This window comes from Gavia stellata, chromosome 1 (genome assembly GCF_030936135.1).
Source record: "Gavia stellata isolate bGavSte3 chromosome 1, bGavSte3.hap2, whole genome shotgun sequence".
NCBI lineage: Eukaryota > Metazoa > Chordata > Aves > Gaviiformes > Gaviidae > Gavia > Gavia stellata.
Genome location: NC_082594.1, coordinates 129,876,754 through 129,893,184, shown reverse-complemented (window position 1 = coordinate 129,893,184; position 16,431 = coordinate 129,876,754). Strand labels below are relative to the sequence as shown.

At 40.6% G+C, this 16,431-nt stretch overlaps 1 protein-coding gene across 2 annotated transcripts in view; it reads left to right on the top strand.

Annotated features, from left to right (window-relative positions):
* GSK3B (glycogen synthase kinase 3 beta) overlaps nucleotides 1–16,431 on the top strand; it is a 148,538-nt gene that overhangs the window by 54,497 nt on the left and 77,610 nt on the right. For both annotated transcript variants that reach the window (XM_059816725.1, XM_059816718.1), the window contains exon 2: nucleotides 1,789–1,982. In XM_059816725.1, the coding sequence (XP_059672708.1) occupies nucleotides 1,789–1,982 (194 nt within the window). The remainder of the gene's footprint in view (nucleotides 1–1,788; nucleotides 1,983–16,431) is intronic.

The window sequence follows — 16,431 nt, the reverse complement described above, 5'->3', positions numbered from 1 at the left end:
CAGGTAGCATCGTGAAATGGATCTCCTCCTGGTGGTGACTCTGTGCTTGAAGGATGTGACAAGCTGGCAAAGAGTGTTAAGTAACCTTGGATGCGGTTCAGTCCGGACAAATGCAGAATATTAGGCTTTGATAAGAGTAATCAGGTGTGTAAGTGGAAAGTGGACAGGGATTGGACAAGCGGCAGCTTTGCAGAGGAGAGTTTGATACGCAAACTGACCATGAGTCAACTGGGTTGAAGCATTGCACAAGCTGCAAACATTGTGCTGGGCTGTACAAACAAGTGTGTTGTAAGTCGGACGCGAGAAGTCACCAGCACGCTGGGTAGAGCTGAGGTGAGCTTCCTCTGCAGGGTCTAGTTTTGGGTACCGTACCAGAGAGACTTTTAGCAGTGAAGGGAGAGGTTCCCCCAAAGAGAAGTAACTTCTCCATCATGGTAACTTTCTTTGCAACAGCTCCTCATGTATTTGAAGGGGGTATTTGAGGGAAAGAGGGCAGGGGGAAGCTGTGCCATTTTCCATGCCTTCTGGGAGCAGGACGAGGAACAATTTGCTTAAACTGCACTAAAGGTGATCTGAGCTACCTGTTGGAAAAATCTAAATGCATGAGTAGAGAAGGACTGGAAGAGGTTCCCTGGGGAAGTTGTGGAAGGAAGGTTTCTTAATAAGCAGATGTGATGAGCATCTCTTGAGTGCAGTTTCTGTAGAGTTGTAGAGTGATTGCTGTGGAACAGCAGATTTCTTCTGTTTTTTCTTTACAGCCCTATTCAATTCTGTAACCTGAGCCACTGTAATTGAAGGGCAATAAATGCCCAGTGTGTGCTTGCAAAACGTCTAAAACTTTGGTCCTATTACAAACGCAATCAGACTTTGAACAAGAGGAAGCACAGTTGGTGATGACAGTTGTGCTAAGAGTAGGTAATAGCGGCTTTGTCTTTTGATGGGAAAGCGACTGCTTTACTGCGAGTACACGTGTGGTTGGCTGCAGACTGCTGAAATGTATAGCTGCTGTAGCTGCGCCAAAGTGCATGCACCTGTGCAGCATCCACCACGATCTTGCATCCTGAGTGCACGCCCCTGTCTGCATTCTGGCTCATGTCAAGATGCGAGCTAAGTGTGTGCCATCATCATCCTTATCCCCCTTCCTCCTCCTGCCCCAGTGAGTGCCACCCTTCTTTGCAAGGAAGTCCGGGTGTGGAAGAAGGGAGGAGCAGGACTGCGCTGTATGATGCAGCCTGGGTTTCACTTCAGGTGCACGCAACCAGTTTTGACAAAGGTTTTGCTTCCTAATGCGTGCGTGCAAGCTGAAGCTTTACATGTAGGTGGGTTTGTAACAAACTTTGTCAGTGCTTCTGGGTTTTTTTGCCAGATACATGCCTATAAAGGACAGAGGGCTGCTCTGCAGGCTATACTGACACTTAGGTTTCTTCAGTTACAGGAGAATATGGGGGAAATGCTTAATTTTTGTAATACAAACACCACTGTGTTTAATACCACTTATGTTAATCAGATGTGGAAATAACTTGTCTTAGTCATACATCACATTTTGTTGCTCAGCTATTCGCTCCTGGAAAGGGAATATTTTTGTTAGCAATAATCTAGATTAAAAATTGTCACCACTTAATATATTTCAGTAGAAAATATGCTCTGGGTTTTTTATCTTTCTCTGTAATATTGAAATACACATGCTGATTTAAATCTTTGCTTTACACCCTCCTCTGTTTTCAATTTTGTTGGTCATCTTGGGTTTATGCATGTATATTGATTATCTGTGTTTCTCTTGCTTCCCAGGAGACAAAGATGGCAGCAAAGTGACTACAGTAGTGGCAACTCCTGGACAAGGTCCGGACCGACCACAAGAAGTTAGCTACACAGACACCAAGGTGATTGGAAATGGATCTTTTGGTGTTGTGTATCAAGCCAAACTCTGTGATTCAGGAGAGCTTGTGGCCATTAAGAAAGTCCTGCAGGATAAAAGATTTAAGGTGAGCCTATGCATAAGTTCAGAATATTTTCATGAATGTTATCTCATTTTCCATGACTTTGATGGCAATGTTTTTGATTATTCTCATTTATTTTCTTTGGAGCACATAAATGCACATAAAAATTTCCAAGACTAAAGATTAAACAGATGGTTTATGATAAAGGGATATAGTTTAACTTGAAAATCAGTGAGTCACTGTTGTTAGGATTATCTGGATTAGTGCAAAACAGGAAGCTAAAAATCCTGATTTGATGTTGTGCTGCTGTTTCCAGGTTGCAGGCTAGATTTTTTCAGACAATGAGCTGGGGAAACAAGGGAAAAGCTTGTCTTATGCTTACTTTTTTCTAGCATAGACTCTTCTCTAGTCATTAGTAATTAAGCTGCTGGAAGGAACAGAAGCCTTTGGGCTTTGTTCCTGGTTGTTGCACCTACAAAGTGGAAGGCTGTGTTTGAGTAATCTGGAAAGTCCCCAGGCCAGGCAAGAAGATAACAACTATTGAGCCTGGGGCAGTTTGGACTGAAGGCGAGTTACTTCCCTTTGTTATCTGATTTATAAACGTGATATAGTCTGGTGGTTTTAATAGACTAGTGATTCTTTATTCTCAACGAGTAGCCTTCCAAAAAGGAAGGTTGTATCTGGGGATATTTAAACCAAATAAAAGTTAAGGACTATCAGCAACCTCATGACTGCTGTTAGTCCTCTGCTTGGCACTTGGTGTGCATGACTGCTTTCCCTGTAAGTCAGGTGTCCTGCAGCTAAACTTGTGCAAGCAGTGAACGATAGCAAAGGTACTCGTTTTAGCATCTGAAATTAATGGTGTGGGTTTTAGCATCTGAAGGCCACAGCTTTCATGACTATGGAAGCATAAGCTCAATATATAGAGAACGTGCCACGGATAATCTTGTTGACATGGTCTAGATACAAAACCTTCTGAGCTTAAAAATAGGAAGCTGAAGCATATTTAAGGAAAATCAGCAATTTGAAACTTCTTTTTTTACAATTTGATATTTACTGTTAGTCTTAGAAATACTTCTAAAGGCTATTAGATGACACTTTATTAATTTCCTTCTCAGTTTTCTCATTTTTTTGGAAAGACTTCACGCACAGCTAGCTTCACTGGTAATGTTTGTAATTTGTGTCCTGTTCCGGTAGCAAAATCGTTCTTTTGAAGTGTTTTGAAGGATCTGGTGTATGCCTTTTCCTTGAGTCTTGAAATTGATGCTGTCATCACCACAGGCATCAGCATATCACAGATGCATTAGATGAAGAATGGAAAAGGAAAGACGTTTAAATTAATGTAATCATGCAGCATTGTTTAACCTCTAACTGAGAAAGGCGTGTAAAGTTCTTACATTGTTCTTGCATCTGAGTTATTTCTGGACTGTATTATGTGTTGAAGGCAATTACTACTGGGGAGGCATGCAATATGATGTAAGAGTGGGTTATTTTAGAAGAATGGAAGAGGTAGAGGAATAACAAAAGCTCTAAACCTAGCCATGCTTAAAAGAGCTTTTTGATCTCTTCCCATTGCATAGTTTTAGGGGGAAGGCCAGGACACTTCCCTTACCATGCCGTGCTTGGTGGATGTCAGCTAGTGTTTTGGACCAAAATCTTTGATTTCTTTAGTCTCATGACTGAGGTTATGTAGGGTGTCAAAGTGAAAACTTGACTGAGCATTTTAGTTCCTGCCCATCAGATACTAATAGTTTGTGGCATCTTAATTTTTTTTTTAATAAATCTGTATTGGGCGTCTAGAATAAAATGTAGGTCTTTGAATCGACTACTATAAGAAAAACAGTGGCGTTTTGCTATCTGACTATCTTTTTATTTTGGAGTGTTTCTTTAAGTGTCATGGGAAAAACATGACATTTCTTGAATATTAGCCCTCTTTTTGTTTAAGGAAAAAACTCCAAAAGTGAAAAAGCTAAGTAGGGTGTTTCCCGTTTGGACTCTGAACTAATTGCCCATGTATGATGACATAAGCTGAGAACATCCAGTACCTGGAGGCTTTAATACCCCTAAACTAGGTGGAATTAATGGTTTTACAGATAGATAGCATTAATTTAAAAATACTTTCTTTTTTAACTTCCTAATTTGCATGGGTCACATCTGCAGTGGTACCCAAGTTGTGCATTTTTTCATGTTCTTATCCCAGACTTGTATCCCAGCTGCACAACATCATCTACCTTTGGTCTCAGCTCCTTAGTTTTTCCCGTCATTCATCAGTTTAGTCCTCCCTTCCTTTTCACATTCTGATCTGGAAGTGTATGTTCTGTTGGCAGGAGGTGTAAATTCCTGCAGGCTGGATGAAAGCCTCTGCCTGGACAGATTTGGAAGCTAGAGACGTGTATCTTATATCGAGAATAGCATACAATTACTTCAGGGTATGCTACTCTTTGGGAACGTCTGATCTAGGTTGTAAATGCTGGACCAGACGCTTTACCAGTTAAACAGGGAACTTTGAGTGTCTGTTGGCCAAACAGTTGGATCGCAGCGTAAGAGCGGACCAGCTCTTCTGTTTGGAGAATTGAGCTGTGGTGTGCAGCTCAGCGGGGCGGTAGCTGCCCCGGCACGGCTGCCTTAGTCCAGATCCAAGCCCTGGTGAGTGGAGTTTCTTAAGAAATCTGCTACTTCTTCCCTCTCGTTAATGTACAACCCTGCTTTGGCAATGATGAGGAAAACCCTATCGTAGACAGCCAAAGGTGGCAGTAGCTTGTTTGATTTAAATCAGCCTTATCAGCTTCTGGGGGAAGAGAGGGAGCACTTTAGAAACACCTGTCTGCACTAGTCCCAGTGGTGGAGAAGCAACAGGAGGAAAGTAATGCATGGAAGTTGCTTCCTAAAGTGTAGATCATCAACAAAATTTTCAGTGGTATGCTTCAAGCTCTGGTGCCTGCTTATCTCTATATCCTGACGGCTTTGTCTTGGTACACGCAGTATAATTCCTTTGTTGTGATTTAGCTCTGAGGGAAAAAAAAAAAAAGAAAAGCTTCTACAAAAGCCAGCAGGAAGTCTCGAAACTTAAAAGGGCATGATTCAGAAACTTCAGGGAGTCCCAAGAGAGTGTAACTTCTAGGCTCCTTCTGCATTTTGTGAACGTGGAGGGAGTTTATTGTGAAGATGTGGAAAATGCACCACAGTTGCCAATTTTTAGATCTCTGTCAGGAAGTTGAGATACTTTTATCCAGGCTTAAAGCTAGCTTGAAAGCTGGAATTAACAGAGGGGGGTTGTCTTTTTTCCTTTTTCCTTTTCCATTACTATGACAAGTTTCTCGGCAGCCTCCACTGAAGTGGAAGCAGCATTGGTCTATGCCAGAACGAAGGGAGTGTAAAATCTTTGCTAAAGAGTTGAATATTACAGTTTCTGTGATGGTAAAGATAGTTTGCGATGCTCCTACTTCTTTCTACTCCCTTGTTGCAGTTTAGTGGTTCTTCAGCTTGGCAGTACAGTGGCTGTGTTTTTAAACAGAATCTCTGAAGTGTTCTGGGTTTTAAAATGAGTATGTCTAGAGTTCAGGGTAACCTAGAGCAGTAGTATCGGTACACTAGAGATAGAGCCAAATGGCTGAGGGGAATAAAGAAAATAAAATGTAGTGATTAATGCTTAATTTTGGTTTGCAGTTATTCTGCCTTTATTAAGCTAGATCTCCATATTAAGCGTGAGGAACTTAAGTAATGTAATTTTGGACAATTACGTGATACTTAGGTGAGTAGTTCACAAACTACATGTTGTTTATCGTTCATCTGTAGGACCACTGAATTTGTCTCTAGTCAGTATGGAGGGTCATATTTTCTTCGGGTTTTTCTCAGTTAAAAGTTTAACAAGGGTAAGAGAGAGATGTTTCTCTTTGAAAAATGATGTTAAGACAGCTATTCACAAGTTTTTGGGGCCAAAATCCATTCAAATGGCAAAATTTCCCAAAGACTATATTCCAGCTTTCATAGATCTACACTGTGTTTCTGCTCCTATCCCATAGATGCATAAGAATAGGTCCTCATGCAAAACATTGATACAGATAGGTGCAGTTAAATTATTTATAATATTTTCAATTATTTTCATCTGTGCAGGCCCTGAACTAACACAGCCTAAATGTGATGCTTGAAACAAAAATATTGGTAGCATAAATTTTCTTGCACTGCTTTTGTTGGCATGTTCATTGGAATATTTTTCAGATTAGACATCAACATGACTGACTCTTAATTCTGCAAAAAGCAATGATAAGCAAGCAGGTATGTTAGCACAAATAGGAAATTCTTAGTCTAGTTTTTGTTATTTCTGTCATTCCATGCCCATTCTTAAGAAATCCTGTTGGAATGAATGCATGAATTGCTAGAAATATTTCTCAGCTGACTGAGAATAAATACTTAAATTCTTTGTATCTGAATTGTGGTACTTTAATGTTTCGGCTTTAGTGCTAGGCTGTCGCCATCTAAATGATGAAGAGAGCTCTCAATAAGCCTGCATCTTTTCAGACATCCTAGATTGGGCATCGCATTTCTTGTTAACGGCTTGCATAGACCTGAAGTGTGCAGCAAGAGAAAGCCAAATTCCTGTAACGAGAACCGTCATGCCATCCAGTCTGTCAAATTGTTCAGGGACTGCCTAGGTTTAGCATTCCAGCTGTGGGTGCCCATGGCTTAGTTGCCTGAATTATTCAAATAGGCAGATCTTCTGGAATGTGAGAGTATGTCAAACTAGGGCCCTGATGGTCCATAAACATCGAGCCGTGCATTGATAAAGCTGAGGCCACTGAATAGTAGGCAGTGCTCTTTCCTGTTTTTAGCTGTGGAAGGAATATATGTTGTGACCATTTGCATGATCTTTTTTTTAAATATGTAAAATCACAGTGTTAATCTGAGCCTTAAAACCCAGTAAAGCAGCAGGATGGAAAAATAAGTTTATGTTGAGGTTCTGGTTTCTTTCTTTCTCTGCTGGGTGTGTGTACTTTGAGCTGTTTGAAATGCTTCTGAAAGAGCAACAGCTTTCCTTCAGTTCCTGCCTCAAACATATCAAGCTGCGAAGTATAAAAAGATCCTTTTACAAAGCAGCCCGTATCCACTGTTTGTGTTAACTTAATTACAGGAACTTTGATCGTAGGAGCTCACATGAAAAAGGTAAAACCGCAAGGAAGAATTCCTGTTGAAAAATGACTAGGTGTTTAGGTTCTTTAGTTCTGTTAACTTTTCAAGAGACTTTTCTGCTTAAAGCATTCAACAATCTAAAGATGACCCAGTTGTTTTAATAGGTTGTGTGTCTCTGCTTGTGGTTGAAGGTGTCATTCTGTGAACACGCATGTGCAAAAAGTGTGAATCTGTTGACTAATGAGTTATATATCTTCTGCTCTCAGGATCTCAGTGGTTAGCAGACCACCATGGGAGTCTGACTTCAAATCAGGTTTAATTAGTTCTGCTCTTGGCTGACCCTCCCTGGCTTGTTTCTTGGCTCTTGGTTATCCGTGGCTGTTTAAGATACAGCAGGTACCAGCATTATATTGAAAAAAGGCTGCATTTTCAGGGGGCTTCAGTCTACTAAGGTCACTGTTAGTGTAGCTGATCTGTTTTGAGGATGGATGTACCTAGTAACCTGATAGAACTAAAAGTTAAAACAAGTCTTTCTTTGCAGTCTGTAAGCTTGGGCTATAGATAGTCATGTCTATAGACTGACAAACAAACAGGAGTTTGACATGTGGCCTCTTGATACGTGTTGGAGAACCCAGTTGGAAATCTTTGAGGGAAAAGGTGTCGCTGTATCCTTAGCGCAGGTTTGGTCTCCCTTCGCCAGGTTCAGACAGGATGCAAGAAGCATCTTGCCTTTTAATGTTTTAACAAATGCATCTTCCAGGCTCCTGTTCCTATGTATTTTAGCTTTGCCAAGAATGAGAACGTTAAATGTATAGTTGAAGAAAAGCCATCATCACTGCTGAAACTTCAGATATCGCGTAGAACTCTGACTTCCTTTGTCTGTGTGTGCCTGAGCTGTAGACCCTTTCAAGCACACAGTGGCTGAGTGAAGTACTTTACCCCTTTCTAGAGAAGGAATTGGAAGTTATCAGAGGTTTAGAATGAACACTGTCTTCATCTTAAGTCAGCGTTTTAAGTCTTGAATACAATGTAGAGGTTGGATCTGCTCTGGTGTATTCATGATATTCTTTCTCTGTGACTTCTGGTCATCTGCACAGGTTTCCACTGAACTAAAGACTGCACTCTTTGTTAATTTAATCTCTTTTGTGTGAGCTAGGTGAGCTTTCTCATATCTCCATCTAAGGATTGCTGAATATTCAAATGTTAATCTGTAAGGCCTTCTCTCAAAACAATGTCTTTATTTACCCATCTCATCTCCAAGGACTTCCCAGTTGAGTTGGAAGCACCCATGGGATAAAAAGTCGCCAAGGAAAGACATGGCACTGAGAAATAATAATGTTTAAGCGCCTTTCTTATAAGTCTTTGAAGACTTGCACATCTTAGCTACTTTGAAGGTCTGAGGAATAGTGAATCACTGTTTGTAAGACCATTATGGAGGTGGTACTTTTAAAAGGATGCCTTAATTTTATTGTTAAATATCTACAAAGAACACCCAGAACAACAGATCTGTCTTCTGACTACTTTAATGTGATGGCTTGCGTTTGTATCACAAGTGAGGAAGGAAGGCTGAAAATATTTTCCAGTAACATTAGCAAATATTACAAACTTTTGTGAAACTAGAAGGAAGATAATTCAGCTTGACTCAAAGCTTTTCCAAAACTATCCCTCTAGTCCCCCTATGCCCATCTGAGGGAATGCAGTCCCTCTTAAAGACTGGGCTATCAAATATGATTTGCAGAATGGGACATGCCTGGGCATATGTTCAGGATATTTTTTCATCTTCTGAAGACCTGGAGGGCTGTGTTCAGTTCCAGAAAGTTTCTTCAAGTCTGTGCTTTAACTCCTGTACAGAGGCCAGATTTGTAGCTCTGGTCCAGCTTAGCTTAGCCAGAGACGTTTACCGAGATAATGGCATTTCTTATAGCAGTACTTGATCTGTCTGTCTCCCGAAAGCTAGCTTATCGGAGCTAATTCTGTCATTTGGCTGTAATTGCAGTTGCAGTGCCTGTCTGATCGCAGCACACCAAAGAGGCTGGGTCGATACCTGAATTCTCACTCACAACCTTGTATTTCATTCCATTTTCCAATTTTGGCAAACACCGAGTTTTGCTAGCGAACCAAAAATCTGTTCGTATCCTTGCTTTTGGAAGCCTTTGAAGTAAGCAGTGTACCGTTTGTTGTAGCCGCTGAAACCTCCCTGGATGTACTTTTGTGGCCTAGAAGAGATCTAAGAGGGCTAAGAAGCATCATCTTCACTTTGTATTGTGTTAAAGTCTATATAATAAAATTATTTCTAGTTGTGTTATGACGGTTTCTACAGATGTTTTCTAATCTGACAGATAAATTGGATGCATAATAGGTGTTAATGCAAAATAGGTCTTCAGTTTGGCACGTGAAGATGAATTGGAGTTTGTATTAAGGGCATTGACTTCAGTTTTCTTTTTTTAGCTGGGGAGTTGGATTTAAAATTGCTGCCCAGGGAATGCAGCATCATCCACTGGCCTGGGGAAGAGGAGGAAGTGCTCTTCATCTGCAGCCATGGCTGCCTGTGCATGTAGAAATGTGTTTCTACACATTACTATGTGGAAACCCACATGTTACAAGGGAAATATCTGCCATAAGAATTTGCTTTCTGAAAAAGAAGGACTCAAAATAGCCCTCCAGGGCTTTGTTCCGTCCCCCCCCCCCCCCCCCGTGGATGCTAGTATGAGGCATCTGTGTGGATACATGCTACAGTTGAAGTATTGCATTTATGTTGGATTTTGAGCTTTTCTATTTCCATAAGTGTTTTTTTTTTTTCTGTGGTACTCCTTAGACTAGGACCAAAGATAGGATTTTAAAACAAGATAGCCATTTGTGGTCAACTTTCTCTCTTCTCCTCCACTTCTAGTGCTTAACTTGAGACTAAAATTAAACCTATCTGTCCTGTGTATATCTCCTGACCAACAAAAAGAAACTTATGATATATTAAATTTACAAAAAGTCTTTTGCTTCACTCATCCAGATCATTATTACAGCAGCTATAGGAATTATTTGGTTTATTTCCTGTTGTCTCTCATGGCCACTAAAGGAAGTGAGTTCCTATGTCTGATGTTCATGAAATACATATATTTATATAGATGCCATGAAACATATATGGAACATATATATATATAAAAATATTCCTAAATTAAGCTGGAGACTGCTTTGAGATGCAGAGGTTAAAGAATAACGTAGGGATGCTATTCTGAAATCATGACATTCAGAGTGCAGGTTACAGTTTAAAAGAATTCCAAAGACATGAAGGTATGGAAATGTGTAGTTTAAAGCACATAAATAACTGTAACTCTGCCACGTACCGACAGGATACTATAGCTGTGCGAGTATACTTGAAGGTGCTGCAGAATTCCTGATCTGGTCACATTAAGTTCCGTTTTTAAAAGACACTGTAATTTCCTTTGACTTTCCAGTTTTGCTTCTTAAGTGTCTTGAGAAGGACTGGCATAGAGAAACTAATTCTGCATGCAGTAGGGATATAACCTCTTTATTGTTCACATTTGTAAATTGAAGTTTTACTTCTGGGTCATGCCTTCTGCTTAGAGGGAGCCTTGTTCCTGGCACGTATTTGTTGGGTCTGTGTAACTGAGGTTGAAAGCTGACTTGAAACATTCTTGGGTTTTTTGGGGTGCCGTGCTGGTGTTCAAAATCAGTTGTGAAAAGTGTGGCTGTGGTGCTTTATGGAAAGATCTGTGATGGCCTTTCAGGAGCATTACCATGTAGACTATATATCTTTGTTTGCCTGAGAATATATCCTCACATTAGATATGCATCTCTGAGATTGGTGGATTACAGGCTGGTGGAGCGGATTTTGCCTTTCTCATTCTCATTTAAAAATAAAGTATTTAATGGCTGCCACTGGTACCCTCTTAGTGTGGCAACGGAGTAGTCTTTCTAAGTGTGGAACCTGTCGGAAGCAGAGAATCGAGGGCTGCTCTTTGTGTTGTGAACGCAGCCTGAACTTGGTCATTTAAAAAGAGCAAAGTCACAGTAAAATTCCTGAAGTCCTTCCGAAGCTCAGGGGATTAGTGATACACTTCTGTGTGAGGTCGTACATAAATTCTAAGCTGGATTTATTTTTTTTCATCTTGCAGTTCTAGCTAAGACGAGTAGGCAGGTCTAATGCTCTTGAGAGCTAGATAACACTGCTGCTGTATAGAGCTTGGGTATTAAAGCGGATGTTGGGTGGAAATGATGTCCCCGTGGGAACCTTCTACACCTGTCTCCCAGTTGGGGAGGAGAGTATTGTGTAGGGTATAAATAGATTAGCTGATGCTTGTTGAGATAAAAATGGTACTTTTGAGTCTACTTGGATGTTTGGTGCATGCAGTTACTTCAAGGCTTTTGTTGTACCATTGTGTATTCTCTTTTAGAAGTCCCACAGTGTGAGATTGCCTGGCTACGGAAGACTTCGCATAAACACTTTTTACGTATGGCAACATTGCGTGCCTGTGGCTCTCACTTGCTTACTTCATTCTTTCTTGGTCAAATTATCTTCGGTGTAACGCGCCCGTCGTAGAGTGCGATTGGAATATGTCATCAAATAATTTGGCTTCAATTTTTGCCGGTGAACACAGATTTTTATCTTTAAAATACTTGGCCGCTAAATCAGGCGGTGGTAAACTGTGTGTCCTTTCTGAACTCCGTATTTGTTATTTATTAAAATATTCTGCTGTGGTAACTGTACTCTTGAGGGGAAAGAAGGGATAGCTGATGAAACGTGAGACAGGGAGGACAGGAGAGATCCACCTGCTGCTAAACGGAGGCTTCCTGAAGCAAAGAGGGGGGGACAGCTCTTTTCGTTCATGTGTCACCAAGACAGCTGAGCTGGGCCCTCTGGCACTGTCTTGTGGTTCAGCCCTTTCAGCTTTGTTTAAAACCTTGTAAATGAGCTGCTTTTTTTTATTCCTGGTTCCTACTTGAAGAGGGGTAACTCAAATTCAGCAAACAAAATACGGAAGGTTTACGGAAACGTGGAAATGGGAATAATTTTTGATTGCCACTTTGTTTTGTTGAGTAGACCTGACATTTTAGAACCAACTGGCATGCTGCTTATGAGAAGCGTTCAAGGCCTTGAGAGCCATATAATGGATGATTGTTTCCTTTGCTGCTAAAGGCGATGTGCACTGCCCATTGCTGCTCTGAAAGGTAGTACCAAGACGTGGGAAAAAGCTATTTTAAATGTTTTGTCAAGCATCTATAGTGCAGAGACAGAGACACTTCAGACTGTCGGGCATAGTCTAGAATTAGCAACGCTGCCGGTTTTTCCTGTGACTTGGATACTTCCTGGTCTCTGGGACGGCTGAGAAGGTGAGATGTGAGTGACAAACACAATTATTTTTAGCCTACACAACACAAGGAATTACTTTTCTGCTGGTTTACATTGCACGTTTTTGAGAAAAGCTTGTTTTGGCTTTATGTCCCACTTTGGTTTTTCCCTCATGTTTTCTGTCTGCATTATGCAGTGAAATTTGGCATATGGTGCCCAAGACTAAATTTAAAGTATCATGGAGACAGTGAGGTTTTGTTGGATAACCTCGACTCCTGTGTGTTCTGCTGCAGGAAGCAAAATCGAATCTGATTTTCTTTGAGTGGCTTTATAAGAGTTGTATCATCAGTAATAACCCAAAATAAGAAATCTTTCCGGAAAGGTAATGAGAAACTTACTCCACTAAGGAAAATTCTAATTATGGTGCTTGATGCTTTGGTATTGTGTTGATACTTGTTTTAAAATATAAAAAGTGATGCCAATAAAAAGGTCCTCATACATTTGTACTGTTTTTGGGACAGGAGTAAGGAAGGGAGCCACTCAAAATCCAGTTCTTCTTCTTTAGGGTGAGATGTGAGGTGTGGTGTTTATCTCATTTTTAAATATATGTTACAAACTTTTAACTAAATAGAATGCAGTCTGCTTTCTTCAGGGTGGGTTTTTCTTTATGTAGCGCCTGGTATAGTGAACTGGGATGAGTAATTGAGGCTCCTATATGTGTCATGATGCAAATACCCAGACTACATACATCTATATTCCCTGGTTCTTCCAAAATCTGAAGCCTGGTCTAATTGTTACAGGCCCAACAAAGGTGCTCATTCCACCTCTTCATTTGTGATGTTCCTTTGAAAGCCCAGCCATGATGATTAGACTGCTTAGTCCTGAGCTAACTAGTCAAAATACAAACATCCAGTCTGAATCATTGAAGCATAACAATACGTATGTAAAAGAAGAGCTGGATCTAATTTTGATTATTTATTTTTTTAATTCAAGAGGCACTCTGTCACAGAGAGCTAGAATGTATTTCCCTCCTTGTTTTCCTCCCTAAATTTTATCAAATGAGGATGAAGACAGAAATGTGACTTGATGTCTTTTAAAGATCCATCTGCTTCTGTGTTCTTCATTTGAAGATTTGTCCAAGGATCTGCTTACCAGACTGAGTTTGCAGGCCCCTGTGCATTCATCTTCGTTTTCAATGTCACCAGACACATGAGTCATAAAGGTTGTACCAAGCTTTTTGGGCTTAAAACAGGCATCCCATTTATACCAGATGAGTGTAACAGTGCAAGAATGTTGACTGATTATAAATTAAATCATTTGTCGCAGGCTACTTAGTCTGTGAAATGGGACGGTGCAACTTAGCTGGGTGTTGTGGTGGGACGTGCATACTTCTGCCTGAGCTCTCCAGCTGCGTTGTCCACCAGTCGCATTGCTGTCACTGCAAGTGTAGAGAGAAGGACTTTTTCCTTTCTTCTTCGTCTTTTTTCTTTTCTTTTCTTTTCTTTTTTTTTTTTTTTTTAAGTAAAATCCATTGTGGATGTTCATGTTGCCTCTGTGAACCCAGTAAGGCACCTTAGTGGAAAAGTTTGGGTTTACTGGTAAAAAAACCCACAAAACAACAAAAACAGCTTTAAAAAGATGTGTTGCTGACTTCTTTTAACATGGGAATTAGTAGTAAGTGCAAGCGTGGAAATGAGCACTTTGGAGTTTGCCGCTCCAAAATGTAGTGCATGGGCTAAGGAACTGCAGGAAGATTCAGTTCAGTGTCTTACACGGATGCGCTTGTTTTGCTTTCTGACCTTGAGCAAACTGTGTGAGCACGTTTGAGATCGAGACTGACAGAGGGAGCAACAGGATGTAGAGCAGGAGATCTGCAGTAAGCACAGATTTCTGAAGAATTTGTAAAAATAAGGATAAATACTTACTGTTTTTCTTTGTGGACATACTTTATAAATAGTGAGCAATTCTGAGTTACAAAATTAGGAGGTGGTAAGAGCTGATAATTTTTAGTTGATGCAATGACATTAGAAGCTCTGTAGGTTTGTTTTTTTTTTAAAAAAAGTAGTGCTATATTCTTTCTAGGTTAGATTCTTCTGTTAGTGCAACATCAGAGTAAACTGTACTAGAATTGCCTGTCTGTGAGACCTGGGGCTTCTTTGGTTACACTGGGGTTATTAAGACTATCCACTTGTCATTTAGATACCTGCAAAAAGCTGCAGCGTGAGAGCATGTGAAACAGAAATGCTCTTTCCCTGGTGTGCTGGAAACCGCAGTAGGTGATTGGAGTTAGCATTTGAAGAGCCAGAGCAAATAGTCAAGAACTTGGTACAATGCATACTTCTATTTTTTTTTCTGAAAAGTCAACATAACTTGGAAAAGGGCGAAAAAGGACATGGTTTGCAAATAATATAATAGATTTCCTGGTAGGCAGTGGCTCTGCTGCGGTAGCTGTGCATAACAGGCATAAAGGTTATCTACTTTCATGCAGGGCTAACAGATCTAGTAGGACAAGAGAGTAGTATGAGACATAGGAAAACTAGGGCAAGTTGAGGGTTGCCTGCAGTGTTGGAGGCATAACAGAGTTGGTGTGCTCATTGAGCAATCTCTGTGGCAGCACGAAGGCCATCAATTAACAGGAAGGATAAACAGCACAAGGACTCTTGTTTGGAGCTAACCTGATGAGTATCTCTTGGAAAGGGTCCACCTCGCCAGTGGGAACGGGCTGTACCCAGCACAAATGCACAGTGCTGCGTGCAGGTGGTAGTAGAAAGTCCCTTCCTGGTGGAGCACTGAGCTGTGGCATCCTGTCCTACTGGCTTGTCTGCATGGATCTGCTTGTGGGTAATGAATCCGTAGGTGACTTCTTGAGTAGATTCCGTGCTTTCAAAGGGAATTCAATTCGGCTGAGACCCTTCTGAATTCAGCTGTCCAACTAAACTCTGTTGGAAGTTTTAACTGATTCACCTTTAAAATTTATTTGAATTAAATTTTCCTGAATGTAAATATAACTGAAGATACGGTGGCTCTGTCTTAATCTAACCTGTGTACAGTAAACACTAGAATGTGTGGAGAGCGATACTGTCTTGCCTACATAAGCGGCAGTACCATGTCCACAGCGGGAAGTAACTCTTCATTATTTCATGCTGTTGGGATTTTGAATGCAGAAGGGTCTCGGCACCCTTTGCATAGAGCTTGATTTCAACAGAATGTGGAAAAGCATTGTTCACTCTTCAGGGGTGGGGCAAGGAATTGAGTTCAACTCAGAAGGCACAATCCTGTGGAAATACGAGGCAGCTGATAGTATTTTGTTGCATTTCCAATGAGTATGTTGCTGCTTAATGCCTCCTGTCAAGTAGGGGCTATCCTAAGAACTTCCCTGCTAAAAGCTGTATCTGCTCTGGCTGCAAAGAGCAATAGTGCAAACCTTGCTCCTGTGACTGTTGATCTTGATCTGCAAAGACTAACTCGGGGTGGTTAGAGAGATGAAGCTGCTGGCATTTGATCCTTGGTCTCTTCACTTCTGATAACCAGAGACTCTTCTATAGCCTGCTCTTTCTTGAGCACCAACTTTTACAACTGCAGTTCCTATGACGTAAGGTACTGTCCAAGTACAAGATACCTTCAGTTGCTTAAAACTGGGTTAAATTATTGCTTACTGGGACAACAGGTTTCATGTCTTGCTTCCCCACTTCTAAAATGCACAATTACATATAGTCCATGACATATAATAAAACAAAACCTTAAAGGGATATTGAGACGAGTTACGTTTCCATTGGCTTGTAGTCATTTTTGCGGGGTCAATTCTGTAATGTTTTTCAATGTGAAGAGAAAAGGTTCAGAATTTTATTTTAAAACATTCAGTAGGATACACGTAAAACATTATGGAGCAAGTTTAGTTTTTCAGGCTCATAAAACTGGCGGTAGAAAGCATTCTGTATGGAAATGGATAGTAGAGCACTTGGATTTAACCTGTCTTTTAAGCTTTTTTTTAACCCAGGAAAATTTCAGCTTCTCATAAACAGCCGAGAAATAATCTTGATTCACATGTGCTTTGACCCACTG